General features: G+C 35.9%; 1 protein-coding gene across 4 annotated transcripts in view; it reads right to left on the bottom strand.

The window, feature by feature from the left end:
* The window catches only part of RELN (reelin), a 502,053-nt gene that overhangs the window by 17,241 nt on the left and 468,412 nt on the right, over positions 1–16,400 (bottom strand). For all 4 annotated transcript variants that reach the window (XM_074340625.1, XM_074340624.1, XM_074340623.1 and 1 more), the window contains exons 50-59: positions 15,976–16,232; positions 12,039–12,193; positions 10,830–11,044; positions 8,492–8,669; positions 5,980–6,155; positions 5,726–5,832; positions 4,398–4,640; positions 3,644–3,819; positions 1,092–1,165; positions 114–275 (exon numbers count right to left, since the gene is read on the bottom strand). In XM_074340625.1, the coding sequence (XP_074196726.1) occupies positions 114–275; positions 1,092–1,165; positions 3,644–3,819; positions 4,398–4,640; positions 5,726–5,832; positions 5,980–6,155; positions 8,492–8,669; positions 10,830–11,044; positions 12,039–12,193; positions 15,976–16,232 (1,743 nt within the window). The remainder of the gene's footprint in view (positions 1–113; positions 276–1,091; positions 1,166–3,643; positions 3,820–4,397; positions 4,641–5,725; positions 5,833–5,979; positions 6,156–8,491; positions 8,670–10,829; positions 11,045–12,038; positions 12,194–15,975; positions 16,233–16,400) is intronic.

Below are 16,400 nucleotides of genomic sequence, written 5' to 3'. Positions count from 1 at the left end.
AGGGCTGCAACTAAAACTCCAGCCTCATTTTATCAGTTGCTCTCAGCTCACTGTATAAGCTATGTAGAGAATGCCAGATAATTCCACAAAGTTTACCCTAGTACACAACCTACCTGGAGGAGACATGGTCAGGCAGCTGAATGGTGATTCTCTTCCAGCTCGAGCTGTTGACAGCATTGTAGATGGTGGCTTCATGGAACTGGAATGGGGAACAGCCGATGCTGTTCGAAGAGGAAGGAAGGCATTGAGTCTGAACAAGTTGCCAGGAATCGGACCTGTAGAAACCAAAGAGGTTGAATTAGACAGCGCTTAAGAGAAATAGATGACCTGTCTAATGTCGAGGTAATGCTTTGGGGTTGGGTTAAATTAAGACATTTCAATGTAAATTTATTATTTCCTATGCCTATTTATAATTACAGACAATAAAAATAAAAATTGAAAATAATTCCATGCAAGATATATTCTAACTCTTTACAAGCACATAATATATTCATAACAGAATCAAACAACAGCATTCACGGTGCTGCACTCTAATGGTTTCCTCCCACTGATACCATTACCAGAGAGGTACCCGGAGTTAATTGGCAAAAGTTTCTGTCTGACCAAACTTAACTCACTACTATAATTCATTTTGAAGAGTGTTTGTGGGAGACAGGCCTATCAACGCCTTAATAAGGTAACTGAACTGGGTCAGAATTTTCTTTGACACTGCCACTATGTTTCAGCAGCTGTGACTCTGGATGAAGCATAGTCAGATCTTTCATTGATTTAAATTTTTATTCAAGTTGTTTGAACATGAGCAACATGAATAATAAGAGGCTCCTACTTTGAGAACAAATGCAATGTCTTACTTATTTTAAAATATAAAGTTTGTTGGCTGTAGCCTAGTGTGAAAATAGAGTTTTCTTGGTTAGAAGAAAAAATTTGAAAACAAGACGTAAATTTTATGTGAATGACATTTGTACATGTGAAATACACATGAACTGACACTTTTAATACAAAAGATTACTCCTCTGTAAACAGTTGCCTTAAAAATAGACAATCATTTGAACTGTGTATTCAAATTTGGGGGAAACAAGTACTTCACAAACCTTGCATCCTTAGTGTACTCCAACATTACGGAATGAAGGTCACCACAAGAAATGGCTTCACAACCCACCACAATCTAAAACAAACATAATCAATATGTATCATGCAAGATTAACTAACAGTTATTGTTAATTAGAAATCCCATCTGTTTTCATTGTGACTCTGATAAGTAATCAAGAAATATTCAGCTTTTATAGAGCAGCCTACCAGAACACCAAAAACACATTCTTTTGACTTCAGTTTAAGACATGCAATTTTGTAAAGAAATAAGGTTAAAAAGTACTATTTCTATTTAATTAATTAGTATAACATATTAGTCATAAATTTGGAGAAGATAAATTGGCCAAAAGGAAGGTAACATGTAATGTGGAGAATTAATGGAAAGGAACTCAAAGTATTACTGGTTCAAAACATTTTCATTGATAGCCTAACTTCCTTGATGCTACTATTGAATTTTTTTATTTGTAATTACTTAATATTCATTCTTAGGGTTTTTTCATTCCCATATGAATAAAAGCTATCCATATTATGTGTGACTAAGTATTTGAATAATCAATAATGCACAAATTCTATAAAAATTTGGTGATTCAAATTTAAGTCCTAATCATCTACTTAATCAACAAGTCCTATTTCAGGCCTGATACTGGAGAAGGTTAGTGCTAAAAATTTCAGGCCATACACTCATGAATAAAACAACTCTGGCTTCGGAGAGAGAATAGAAGCATATTCCAAAAATGGAAATGGAAATCATAAAAGATACAAATAAAATGCTGTGCTGCTTTATAAGGAGATATTGTATTTAAGTGGATTAAAAATAATTCATTAGATGTAGAAGATTGTAATTATTCCAATCACAAAAAGGAATGATAATTATGTGACATGATAGAGGTGCTACCTATTGCTATAATGGCAATCATATTACAGAATACAAATGTATAAAATACTCTTGTCGTACAACTTAAATTTACACAATGTTATATGTCAAATATATTACAATTAAAAAAAAGAAAATAATTCATCAAGCAGGGTGCATGTGATCTGTCTCTGAAATCCGGGAAGAGTGTGAGAGGTAGAGATAGGAGAAAGACATTTAGGGAGAAGAAGGATTGAGTTTGGCAAACTATGAATTGTAGTCTAAGATATTTGACCTTAATTTTGAAGGCAATGGGGTCATTAAAAGTTTATGAGCAATGGAATTATGAGCTCCGAGCTGTACTTTGTAAAGATCAATTTGTGCTCTTAAAGACAGGTGTTAGCAGAGCGAGATTAGAGATGGAAAGATTAGTTAATGGACTATTGATTTAATCAGGGCCAGAATGGAGGGGGTAATAGGGCAAACAGAGAAGAATGGGATGGGTGACAGGAACATTGGAAATTAGAATTAAAAGGATGCAGTAAATGATTAGATAGGAAAAGTGAAAAATCAAAGACTAGTTTAAAATTTAAAGTTGGTGAATAGGTGAAAGGTAGCGCCATTAATAGAAATAGGAAAATCAGAAAGAGGAGCTAGTATGGGGAGGGAAGATATGAAGTTCACTGCTAAGACATGTTGAGTTGAGATGGCAATAAGACAAAGGTGTAGAAATGTACACAGACTATTAAAGCACTGAATTAATTGTGGTGACTCAGTCAAAGTTGGCATGTGAATTTGAGGGTTGTCTTAAAGATATGATACCTGAAGCCAGGGATGAATGAAATTCCCAATGATGAGAATGTACACGATGGGAGGAGAAAGCTCAGGAGAGGTACTGAAAAACGCTGACATTTAGAGGGCTGAAGGAAGCAGAGGAGCCAAAAAGGAGATAGAAGTAGATATCAAGAAGATAAGAGGAGAATTGGCAGAGATCTCAGAAGCCAAGGGGAAAGCGAATGTCACGGGCTGGGGAGGGCAAGGAAATAGTGTCAAATGGTACAGAGAGGAAAGGAAGGATGAGGAATGGGAGAAAGGTGTTGGATGTGGTGCTTAGAATGCCTATGATGATTTAAAAAAATGCAGTTTTAGTGATACTTCAATTATTAAGTTTTTGGGGACAAACGTTAAAAAACAAAACAAAACAAATTGATTTTGGATAGAGAAGAAAATGTCAGTCTCTTCAGTTCTGAGTTGATAGAGGAAGCAAAAGAGGAGGCTCCAATCACCTTAAATCAAACATGATGACTTTGACATGGCCACAGTGTAGGCTGGGTAGAGGAAAAGCCTTCACTCATAAAGGATGTGGCTGGGAACGAGGGATGTAGAACACGAGAAAAGACCTATGACCTTGAACCTCCCTATTGTCAAAGTCTGGGAAAGGGCACTCAAGATTACATATCTGAGACATAATACGGTTACATTTCTTGCTATGTCCCAATATCCTTATAAATTTTATCTATGCTCAAATAATCCTACATGGTAAAGGCCTTTATGAAAGATTACTTCTTTTATCATAAGATAAAGTCTCTTTTAATGAATGAAATCAATCATTTCTTTATAGTTGTCCAAATAAGCATTCTCCCCACACCGCCTCCCCAAATGTAATGCCATACTCAGTTTCAAAGAACCACTTCTCCTGACCTTAAACTGCATCATATATCCTGGCTGTATAATAAGTTCTCTGGAGGAGAGCACGTTATGGGTCTTGTCCTTCTTTTTATTTGGCCAGTAGAGGTGGAAGGATGGATTGCCACAGAATCCTGCTGTCCTTACTGCATTAGGGTAAAAACTCCAGTTTTCTTCATGAGAAGTGCCTTCTGTAAAGGTAAATTGGAAATAATATGACAGGTCTTTCTCTTGAACTGACTGGCTTATTGTTGAATTACTTGAATGTCTAAGCTTTTTGCTTACGCTTTAAGATTGATTTTTATTTTGTTTAATTGGTATAAACATAAATCCAAGATGAGAAATCAAATCTAGAAAAGATTATTAAGTACTAGTAGTATAATGATGAATGAACTTTTAAAATGTAATTGCTAGTCTGGGTAACTTTCACCATTGCAAACTTATTCTTGGTACACTTTTGAACCAATGCAATGTGTATCTGTAGTACAGAAATTCCTAAAGAAATGGAAATTATTGTAGGGTATTGACATTTCAAATTATATTGAGAGTTAGACATTTTATCTTTAGCAGGATTTATTAAATTCCCAGTTGACATTTCAACCAGCCGCCAACCTTGAAGATTTATAAACTGCCGGGCAAAATAAAAGCAAACATTTGTTGAACACTGAATATGTGCTAGTCACTCTTTTAAAAGCTTTTTATGGAGAAATTCATCCAAAGGCATAAGCAGACAAACGACTCACAGGAAAGTGAGTGAGTTAATTCTTACCGTCATCAAAAGTGTCAACCAGTTGACTGGGATTGATTTCTGCCCCGCCAATCAAAATGTTGTCTAGTGCCCACTGGGCACGCTCCACCCCGGAGACTACAAGTCCATTGCTGATCACAAAAGGCTGCCACCAGCGAAGTCGAGTTGTGTTGGTGAGGGCATCCTCAGGAAGAAGGATGTAGTCGTGTCTCACAGAAATGTATTTCTGATAATCCATCTCATGGAGCAAAGTCCAAGTAATTCCTATAATAACAAATATATCAACATAGTGATACATCTGGAAAAACCCCCACAAACCACCAGTATCCTGCAACTACTGTAAGCTGCCCAAAGAACTCTTCAACCAGGTAATGAGGATTGATTTCGCTGACTTTAATGTAAGTGTTCACTACTTATACATATTGTTACAAAATGAGGCTGATGATATGAGGGAAAGGGTACTTAGAAATACTTGACCCCAAATAAAAACACTAAAGTAAAAATTATGTATTTTCTGCTTTTAAAATTTTGTTTTAGATTCCCACACGCATTATTTTTCATAAAAAATGAGATACACCAATGTTTTGAATGTTTCTAGATAAAAACCAGTATTTTGAAATTATAATTGTATGCAATTTGTGATTTCTTGGACTGATATGAAGTTTGCCTCTCAACAATTGATAAGACTGTAGGTAGAATGCTTAAATTACTTAAGAAAACACCTTTCAAATACTGTCAAATACTTTAGGACCTTCTATTTATCTGTTAGTTATTAAGAATAATGTCTATCTGCCAAAGGTGATTTTCTAAAGACCTCATGGTCTTTATTATTGGTCTGGTTTCAGTTGTTTCAAAATAATAAAACAGAATTTTGTGAAAATAGTGTATGATACACTCACAAATTCAGACTCTCTTCTTTCATAATTAATAAAGTTTTCTTGTAGATTCTCTTAGCATTCATTACACACTTGTTCACACAAAAGCTTTTTAAAACTAAAAAGAATACTAAAGGTATTCTTTTACTTGGAAAACTATAACAATTATTTCTTAATTGTATCATTTATAATCAAGCTTCAGTTAAGCATAGAGATTATTTTCTTTACTCGTTAACTTTGGAGTTAATTTTTAAAATACGATTTCTGTCTTTTCTCCCTTTTTTGGTAGATTTTGCATAACACAGAAGTCACATGTATGGAATGTGTAACACAGCTCACATCCATAACTTTCTTTTTGTAACTCTCACTATTCACATTGCAAAGTCAGCAAAGCTTTGCGGAGACTTTTCTGAGGGGCATTGGATGGAATTTGGGAATCTGCTCCCAGGCATGGTGTTCACCCCTGAAACGTGCCTCCATCGGTAGAGTAGTCCAACAGCACGCCTTCCTTCCGGCAGATGGGCCGATGGCAGGAGGTCATGTTGTTCTCACTACCGATGCGCCCCCAGTATTGCAGGAATCTAAATGTAAGCACATATTATCCATCAGAACAGTTAATTAGAACAAATCGTCTACTCAAGTCCTGGATAACAACTTCTTCCACAAGTGCTCCTTGCTTTGGGGCTAATTTGCTAAGTTGTGACGACAATAACTGGAAAATGACTTACTTTGCCCCTCTGAGATCCAGATCTTGAGTAATAGCTTGTCTCACAGTAGATCCCCCAAAATAGAGTGCAGTGTCCTCGGCAAGAATCCCACACTCGGTACAAGTACTCCCACCTTCTAAGGACATCCATAAATCAGGCTTGATCTCTTCACTATCAAAGCGTTCCTTCAAGAAAGTCTGGAAAAAAAAAGGCATGTGTTTAAGAATATAACAATTTCAGATAATGACTAAGAAATAGTTAAGACAATGCAGAGTTATGTCCTGGACTTTAAAAAATTAGAACTGATTTCAAATGCTTTTCCAAATATATTAAAAATAACAACTGGATACCTTCATAATGTGCTTTTCCATTGTACAGTAAAGATTATTTAAACTGCTTAAATAATGTTCAATAACTGGAATTTCAAGTCTCGAGAGAATTGTAAAACATAAATAAGATTGAGTACAGTGATACTCCTATTTGTAAAAAGTTATTTAAGAATGTACTCCCAAAATGGTTTTTTATATGGTATGTAAAAGTACTATTGTAATTTATTATATTATGAACATGCACAAAAAATGAAAATTCAATGAAATAAGATAAAATATTATAAAATAGATATTCTGGTACTTTTCCCCCTAACATTTCCCATTGGGTTGTCTTATTTTCTCCAGGAGTGTTTACCCTCACCTTGGAGACTGCTTTAGGCAACCAGGACCCTTCAGTTTCCAGCACGGAATGAATTTAGAATGTCTATATGGTTAGGTAGGGATACGTGAAATGAAACCAAAGCTTTCCATACTAAGTCAAAGGAAATTAAACTTGGAAGGCAATTTGAAAGACTTTTCATTTGTTTATCAGGGCCAAGATTCAGGATGATGGGGAGAAGTACTCAAAATCTAGAATAAAAGACTTTCCCTGGGCCTCCAGTTTATCCTTTTAACTAAGAATGGTCAACAACCAGGAATAGTCTATTTTCCAGAGAGTAGAAAATTAAATATTAGGGTATGGATACATTTGATGTAAAAATACTTCATTCCCTCACATCCTAGCAAGATCTTGATTTTTCTATTCATTTTTCCCATAGTACATTCATTTTGCCCATAATATAGTTTTGCACTGGGTTGAGCAAAGGAGTGAAAAACAAAAGCTAACTTTATTCAGGTCCATGTTCCTGCATGTGCACTCAGTGAGTGAGAGGAAAAACATTTAAGACACTCTGACAGGAGGAAATGGATTAATAAAACATGTTTTCTGACTGCCATTATCTTCCAATTTCTAGTCAGGAAACTTTAAAAAACATTTCTACCAATGTTTTTTAATGGTAGAACTACGTCATGAAAATAATTTTTTATAATTGTAATGGCAGTAACTCTATACCAAAAAACTGCACACCTTTTCACTTATTTAAGAGATTAGTCTAGTTGCTATCTTATTGTATAGTTAAAACGATTTAAATAGACCCTCTTTTCTTCAAACTTAGAACATAACCATCTCTATAGTTATGATGTATAGTCACATGTCAGTCTTACCTCACTGATGTTAGCAAATAAATGCAATTTTAAAAATGGAGGTTTACACATAAGACACTAGAGTCAGAAGACGTGCATCATTCACCATGTAAACTCCCATTAGAAAGTTGTGAATCAGAGTTCATAATACAGATTTGTACAATTTTCTATGCAACTGAGAAATGCTAATGAAATATGAATGTCATCAAAGAAACCAGATTGTTTTTTGTAGTTGCTTCATTACTTGTGGCTATGTTTCTCACTTGATAACAAACAGACTAACAACTCCAGACATAAGTGAACATTGCTCTAATTTTATTTTTTTAATTTAGCAACTCCAAAGTTGTTGAAATATTATAGAAAAAAATGACAGAACAGGTTTTGTTTACACTGTTTGCCCCTTACATGTTTGATTTCAACCACTTGTACTTTTTTAGCTTAGTCATTTTCCTGTTATTGAAATGATGAATGCACTACATTTATTCACAGAAATAGAATGCACATATGGCAACTATGTTGGGAAACTGTATTTGCTTTGCATATTAAATAATGATATAACAGCTAAAGTTTCCAAGAATGACCTTTCAGCAAATCAGAAACTGAATTTCTGAACAAAAATTCAAGACTATTGAATCCATTTTGAAAATTCATTTTTTTGTGAAAATGCTTTCTCTTTATTTCATAACAACAATATTCTGTTTCAAACAGTACATCTACTGAAAAAGTAAAGAAAGCTTAAAATTGACTTTAAATAGTCTGCTTTAAAAAAAGCAGACTATTTATGTTCTTGAATCCATTCAGTCTGGTTTATATATGACTTGGCTAAACTATACTAGAACTTGATCCTAATATTCTTGCATCTAAGAAACCTAAGACATATTTTCTAGTTTCCACCCAAAGGATTTATTTACTGGGGGGCCCCAAAGGACATTGTTATAAATTAGTAATCTCACACTTAAGTTGGTTCCTAAGGCCTGGCCTGCAATGTGAGTCAATGCTTCTATCAGGAGCTTTAATATTACCTTCAGACTGTGAGTCAAGTAGCAGTTGGGCCCAGAGTATCCTGGATCACAGATGCACTGCTCCTTTAAGCAATCTCCATGGCCCTTGCAGTTGTCCAAGCATCCAGGGCCCAGGTAGAAATTATCAATTGCCCACTGCGTATCTGAGTACTTCTGGTAGAACCTAAACCTCACTGGGCTGTCGGCAACACAAAAGCAAAGGGGTGAAAAACAAAAGTTAACTTTATTCAGGTCCATTTTCCTGCATATTCACTCAGTGAGCAAGAGGAAAAACACTTAAGATATTCTGACAGGATAAAATGGATTAATAAAAAATGTTTTCTAACTGCCATTATCTTTCTATTTCTAGTTATGAAACTTTAAAGCCAGTTTCACTTAAATTTTATAATATGTATGCAAACATGGAAAAGAAAATGAAAATACAGTGAAATCTCTATTTCAAGCAATAGGTACATTTTAAAACACAAAACCATCATAAATCAGGAGCCCTGTGACTGCATCGCAATTTAGATTCATTAATTGCATTTCTGAAATTGCACAGAAGGTGACTGAATCCTTTGACAGAGCTTTGTCCGTGTACACCCAGCCCTCAGGTGGTTGGGAAACAGAAACTTCTGAATTCTCCAAAGATAATCAATATTCTCCGAGTAACTATGCTAATTAGAAAACAATTGTGAAAGGGTTGTATTACAGGACATTTTCCTGAGATTTTAATTTCATCACTGTTCTTCTCTGCCGTTTGGGGAAAATACAAGCCTCACAATTAACCTTATATTAAAATACTCCATGCTATGTTGGTGTAAGGAGTCCAAAGTGCATGAGAGAACTTTCTGGGGTGATTTAAGTGTTCTGCATCTCGTTTTATGTGGGGCTACATGGGTTACACAGTGGGAAGAGCTGACTGTATTGAACAATTAAGATGTGTGCATTTTACTGAATGTAGATTATACTTCGTTATAAAAAAGAGAGAGAACGGGGGGAGAGAACGAGGCAAGGACATTGTGGAGGGTCCCCAGCAAGCATTTTACCCCAGATGAGTCACAGGAGACAGTCATCATGATATAACTGCCCGAACTATTGACTAGTCAAGAACTGTAGGCATTCTTGACTAATTCGAACTGGTGGGATGCCAGGAGGTGCTTGCTCTGGTTCTGTTTGAAAGAAAAGCAACTCTCTTTCTCTCCCATTGGACACAGATAAGGATGCATTCTGCTCCAGTTTTCTGGAAGGCATCTATGTTCATGAAGGGAACCAGCCCTAAGGCTGAGTGTGGCCAATGTGTTGACAGTGGAACGAAGAGTGAGAGTAAGAAATAACAATGTCTTGAAGACACTGTTGAGCTTGTAAATCAACCAGTCCTAGAGTCCCCTTATTTTTGGATATTTTCATTATAGATATAATACATTTCTTCTTTAATCGAGCGACTTTGAAATGGGTTTTCTGTTACCTGCAACTGAAAGCATCCTAATTTAGCATCCTGACATGTTAACTGACTAAGCCCTTTAGATTTGTTCCAGAAAAGTGTGAGTGGTTATGTAGTAAATGATATCTATGGGACACTGGAAAAGCTGTGTGTGGTAGGCACCCTACTCACAGGCTCTACATGCTCTGGTCCCATATCATCATTCTGTTTTACAGGGAGGGTTGTCATTTTGCCACATTCTGTGATTCATCTGGTGGAGGGTCACCTATCATTTTCTTTAATATATCTTTTTTCCCTAATTTTACAGTCGAAGAGAAGCCTTTTGGAATTGTCTTAAATTAACTCATGAACAGACTTTTCAGAGAACAATGCAATCGTCTTGGCTCACCACAGCTCCAAGCTAATTACTTTTCACTGCAGGTGCAGAACATGATTTGACGAGAGAAAAACAAAACCTACAAACCACACCTGTACAAACAGCATGAAGAGTTAGGATTTGCATGAGCAGCATGATGACTTAGGATTTGCTCCGGGCTCCATCTATCATGGATTGACAAGGCAGTAACATGGAACACATATGATGCATGGTGGACCACAGTCTACAAGGTCCACAACGTAACATACACCTTTTCATCTGGCTCCAAGGCCATCACTGTTGCTCTGTCCTGATTTGCAGATACTGGGATGTGGAACATGAAAGGGCCTGCAAAGGCCCATCTTGACAAGTTTGAGAATTACAACCTGAGGTCTCCTTTGAGTTAGCTCAGCATGGAGGTCGCCAATTAGAGAACCTTTAGAGTTGGGGGGGAAGAGAATATTTTATCCAGAATTATACAGAATTTCAGGCTCAACAACAGTGTCCCTAATCTACTTCTGGATGCTTGGAACCAGGCTTTCTTTTAATTTTCTACTTACTTTCCCACTAAGCTTTCAGGGAGTGGGTAGGTGATCCTTTTCCATCCTTTAGTTGGAAAGAATACAGATGGCTGAGAAACACTTCCTGAGCATTTTGGGTCTGCAGGTAAACACTGAGGGACCAGGTAATTCCAGCTCACACCAAAGTCAGTAGAATACTGCACATGAATTTGATTCTGGGCAACTTTTTCAGACACTTTACATCCAACAGAGATCTAATAAACAGAGAAGCAAGATTGTTAAGATAATAAACCCGTATTACATATTTTTGCTCTCAGAACTTGGCAGCAAAAAAGGTGCCGATCACTTGAACACTAACTACACCATTTCCATCTTGTATTTTCAGGTTCATTATTCGTTCTGCCGATGGATGGGGGAGTCGACATGGTTGCCCAAGGTGACAAATTATAAAAAGTGCCAAATACTTTGCGCTGGGAGTTTGCAGAGAAGCTGAAACCTGTGCTTCTGCCATGGCTGGCTGACTGCCTTGGAAGGCCTGGGCCCGCTCTTACAAATTGTTGCTTGTTGTGCTAATGGTCTGGCACTTCTCGTTGGCAGAATGCTCCACCAAGAAGGATTGCTAACAGCTTCACCAAGGTTCCTATTTTATCCTACAATTTATGACTCTCAATAAATCACTTTCACTACAAGTAAGATGCAATGAAGTGATAACAGAAGGTACTTTTAATAAGGCACAACACCCTTTGTTGATGGAGACAGCTATCATTTGACACTTGTTGCTAGTAAATTGGGGCTGAGGTAGACAGGATGAATAGGTTGACATAAAATTTTGGCCAAAATCCTGGCCCAAATTGATGTTGGCATTAATGCTAACCATGCCTTTATTTTCCATAATTTTATTTCTTCAGAAACATCAAAATGCTCTTATTAAAAAAGTAGATATGATCGTTATAGCTTTAATCTCAGTGTCCTACATTTTTATTATCAACATTTGCTCAATCACTGTTTAATCCTGAGCAGAAACACATTTACTCTTATGAAAGGTTCACCTTGAAATAGTTCAGAAAAAAAATACTTTAAATCATTAAGTTATATATTTGAGTTCTATATTACCCTAATATTAAATTTTATTTTTCAAAGTATGTAAAGTCAATAACATATTAGATGATCTTTGTCTCCACAATTTTTTTTTCACTTTTATCTTGCTAGTATATGGTTATCTACGTGACAAGACTATAACATTTTCACCTTGAATTGCATGATCCAGCCTTCAGTGGGAGTCAGGTCGTGGGTCACTGCATACACTTCTCTTCCATCATGACTGCCACAAATCATAACACCATCAGGGGAGTCACAGAATCTTTCCACTGTACAATCATCATGGAATAGCCAATGCTCATTCACTTAAAAAAATTAAAACACAAAAATTTTATGACAAAAATACTTGAAGCAAAATTTTCACTTTAAGGAAGATCAAGAATTAAGTAGAACTCTCTCTTACATACATATTACATACAATCCACAGACAAAACACTAATGTAAGCACATCATTTTAGGAACATTGATACCGGGAGGTTGAGGTATACCTACTATCTGATATTAGTAAGTCTACATTTGGAAAAAAAGAGTGTATTGTATGTGTTTTAAATGAAAATCAAAGGGAAATGTATCTAATCTTTCTTTTCTGAGAGATGTTTAACTTTTAGGCAGGACCTAAAGAAGGAGAAAGAATTTTTAGTAACATAGGAAAATGACCTAGCTATTTTTACTTTTAAATTTTGATAGTACCACCTGGGTAACTGAAAAACTTGTAATAGTCAAACTCATAGAACCAGAGAATAGAAAGTGGTTACCAGGGGCTGGGGAGAAGGAGAAATGGAGAAGTGCCAGTCAAAGTGTACAAAGTTTCAGTGACACAAAACAAATAAGCTCTGGAGATCTCCTGCACAACACAGGGCCTACAGTTAGCAATACTGTGTCATGTACTTAAAATTTGCTGAGAGTAGTTCTTATATTAAGCGCTCTTACCATAACAAAACAGTCAATATTAAAAAAAGGGAGGGGGTATGGGACTAAACTTTTGGAGGTGATTGATAAATTTATGGCCTTTATTATAGTGATGGCTTGTTTCATAGGTGTATACTTATCTGCAAACTTATCAAGTTGTACACATTCAATATCTATAGATTTTTGTATACTTCAGTAATGTGATATAGGAAAAGCTTGTAAGAGTCTAAAGACAACTTCAGCAGCAAGATTGTGACTTGATTAGTACAGAGTACACCCTATTCTCTCTCTCTCTCTCTCTCTGACACACACACACACACATCTCATAATTCCCTTTCTCTTCTGGAAGAAGTGTTTTTAACATCATGATTTTATCCCACAAAGGTTAGAAATTAAACATATCCATAAGTTGCATCTAATTCATGATATACCTTGATTTTATAGTTCAATTTTTCTTTGAACGTTTGCTGGTTAGCTCCAGCATTTACAGTGGAGATGAACGAATGGGTACACTCCAAGGCTTGGGGCGACTGTGCAAGCCTCAGAGTTGGATGGCCTCAGAGAAACTGGTAAGAGACCAAACGATTTAATTGGAATTCAGTCTTCACCTGTGTTGTGACCTTTTCATTTTAAGTGAGCATGATATATACCTGTGGAACAAGCCGTTTATCTCTGGGATTCAAATGGCTACTACAATGCCATTACCTGTTAGTTTTCATTCCATGGGATTTGGAACAACATTTAATCCTACACCAGAGATGTAGGACGCAAGAGTCAAAGTGCCCAGAAATTTGATTCCAGTAAGAATACCCTGAGCCAGTTTATTCTGGGGCACAAATTTTATTTTATGCTACAACTCTGCAATCCTGATGAAAGAGGGCTTATTATATTAATCAACTAACTCATTAGTTGCTTCTGCAATATCACTAACTACTTCTGTAAGCACATATTACAGTTTTTGGAATACCATTTTTGCAAGATAGGCAGGAGGCAGAAAATTTGTTCCTATAATTGTACACCACCAATTAAGGTGAAAGTAAAAGTCAGTATTTCAGGTACTTGAAAAAATAATCTGTATTTGTTTTTGTTCACATAGAAGCAGTATTTAAATTATTCTCTGATTGTAAGCTCACTATGTAAACTATTACACAGGAAAAAAATTAATGAATAATTTATCAAAGTTCTGAACCAGACCTATGTAAGTAAATCTTCTTAATAAACTTCTTAAGAGAATAAGACTACTTGGTAGTGGTAAGGAACATTGTAAGCTTTTCCTATTTAGACAGGTAATATTTATGAAATATTTGTACTTGTATCACTGTGCTACATGATACACTAATGAATGAATTACAATAATTAATCTAAATATTCAACAATGTCAAAATGGTAAAAAGTTAAGATGAAATATACAGCTATTAAAATTAGATTTTCAAGATACTTAAGGACACAGGGAAGTGATCAGGATTTAATACTAAATAAAAAAAGGCTACAAAATATGTATAATTTAGCATTATAATTTTGTTAAAAAATGTTTATATAAAGACATAGAAAAAAAGACTTTAAGAAAAATACCCAAATATTGATGATGGCTACTCTCTGGGTGATTTTTATTTTCATCCTCATAATTGTCTATATTTTCTCCATTTCCCACTTTGAACATGTATTACTTTTATAATAAAACATTAATAATTAAGTATTTTAAATTACTAAAATTCCTCACATTTAAATTTTTTTCAGCGTAGGTTTCATTCCTCTGGAAGGTTCTTCTCAGCCTTACTATTGTACAATACAGCTACCTTTCTATGCAAGATTCTAGGGCCACTTTGCATGTGACACAGTCTCACAGTCTGAGGAGTCTATGGTTATACGTATTTTCACTGTTTGGATAACACTTGCAGTGTTGGTGAGGTGTACAATCAAACATTACTACTTGACCTGAAAATACCATGTTTTATGTAGTATGAGCACAGATGCGGCACACATAGCTACATACTTAATATAAGACACAACTTTGAAAAAAGGTAACGAAAACAGTGTCATGAAATGAAAAGAAAACAAGACATTGAAAATAAGAATAACATGAAGAGATTCTTGCTAGTTCACCAGGATCATTGAGCTACTCCTACTAAGAATGAAGATTAACAAGTGAAACTTTGGACGTTCTCTGAAACATGAAATGCCATCACAAATGCATCTGACATGTAGCAACACACAACACTTGTATCTGGATATTAAAACAAGTGACCAGGAAATGTGGGCTTTCTACCAAAAGTAGAAAACAGGAAATAGAAATGAAAATTTTCTAGGAAAAGAAAATTATCCTGTTAACAAAATTATAAAATACTATTTATTAAAATATACTTGATGGCTTGGGTGTAAGAATAAATTTAGTTATAATGTAAACCAGGAAGGTTGAGAGAAACAAAAAGGTGACATCCTTTTCTCTGTTCCTATATCATTTGAGCATCTGTAAAAGATTTCATATTCCACTCTTTTGAAAAGACCCAACCATATGACCCAGCAATCCCTCTCCTGGGTATCTACCCAAAAAAATCTGAGAACATTTATCCGTAAAGATATACGTGCTCCAATGTTCATTGCAGCTTTACTTACGGTGGCCAAGACATGGAAGCAACCAAAGTGTTCTTCGATAGATGAATAGATAAAGAAGTTGTGGTATATATACACAATGGAATACTATTCTGCCATAAGAAAAGATGAAATAGTGCCATTTGCAACAGCATGGATGGATCTTGAGATTATTATGCTAAGTGAAATAAGTCAGACAGAAAAAGTCGAGAACCATATGATTTCACTGATATGTGGTATATAAAACAGAAAACAACAAAGGAACAAGACGAACAAATAAATAAACAAAAACTCATAGACACAGACAATAGTTTAGTTACCAGAGGGTAAGGGGGGAGAAGGGGGTGGTAGATGAGGGTAAAGGGGATCCAATATATGATGATAGAAAGAGAACTGACTCTGGGTGGTGAACACACAATGTGAGATATAGATGATGTAATATAGAATTGTACACCTGAAACCTATGTAACTTTACTAACAATTTTCACCCCAATAAACTTTAATTAAAAAAAGAAAGAAAGAGAAGAAAAGACCCAAATCCAAACCGCATTTCCTCTGGGTTTTTATTCAGCATTAGAGAAAAATTTACCTGTAGTCTTGTCCTCCATAAACATGTCAAAAGCAATTCTGCCAACAGGGCCAGCGTCAGCTGGGGAGCGCTCGTGCTGGGGGATGGGCGCGCTGCTGAACGTGTCCAGCATGACCGTCCTCTGGTCAGCAGAGCCTGAGATGAGTACGTTGTCGATGGCCCAGTCGTTCTGATCCAGGCCGTCGTGTCTGGGCTGCCACCAGCGGAAGCGAGTAGCTATCTCTTTAGCATCAGGAGGAAGAAGGATATTCACGAATCTATAAGAAAATGATGGTGGGGGTGGGGAAAGAGCCTTGTCAAACATCTCACGTGAGTAAAAGATTTACAGCTATGTCACCTGGTGGGAGATGAGAGGACATTGGCTAAAATAATTTTTAAAAGCCATAATGAACTGACTTGATTTTACAAAATCTCTGGAGTCACTA

Source organism: Rhinolophus sinicus, linkage group LG09 (assembly GCF_036562045.2).
Source record: "Rhinolophus sinicus isolate RSC01 linkage group LG09, ASM3656204v1, whole genome shotgun sequence".
In the NCBI taxonomy this organism is placed as follows: domain Eukaryota; kingdom Metazoa; phylum Chordata; class Mammalia; order Chiroptera; family Rhinolophidae; genus Rhinolophus; species Rhinolophus sinicus.
This window is presented reverse-complemented; position numbering and strand designations above follow the sequence as displayed.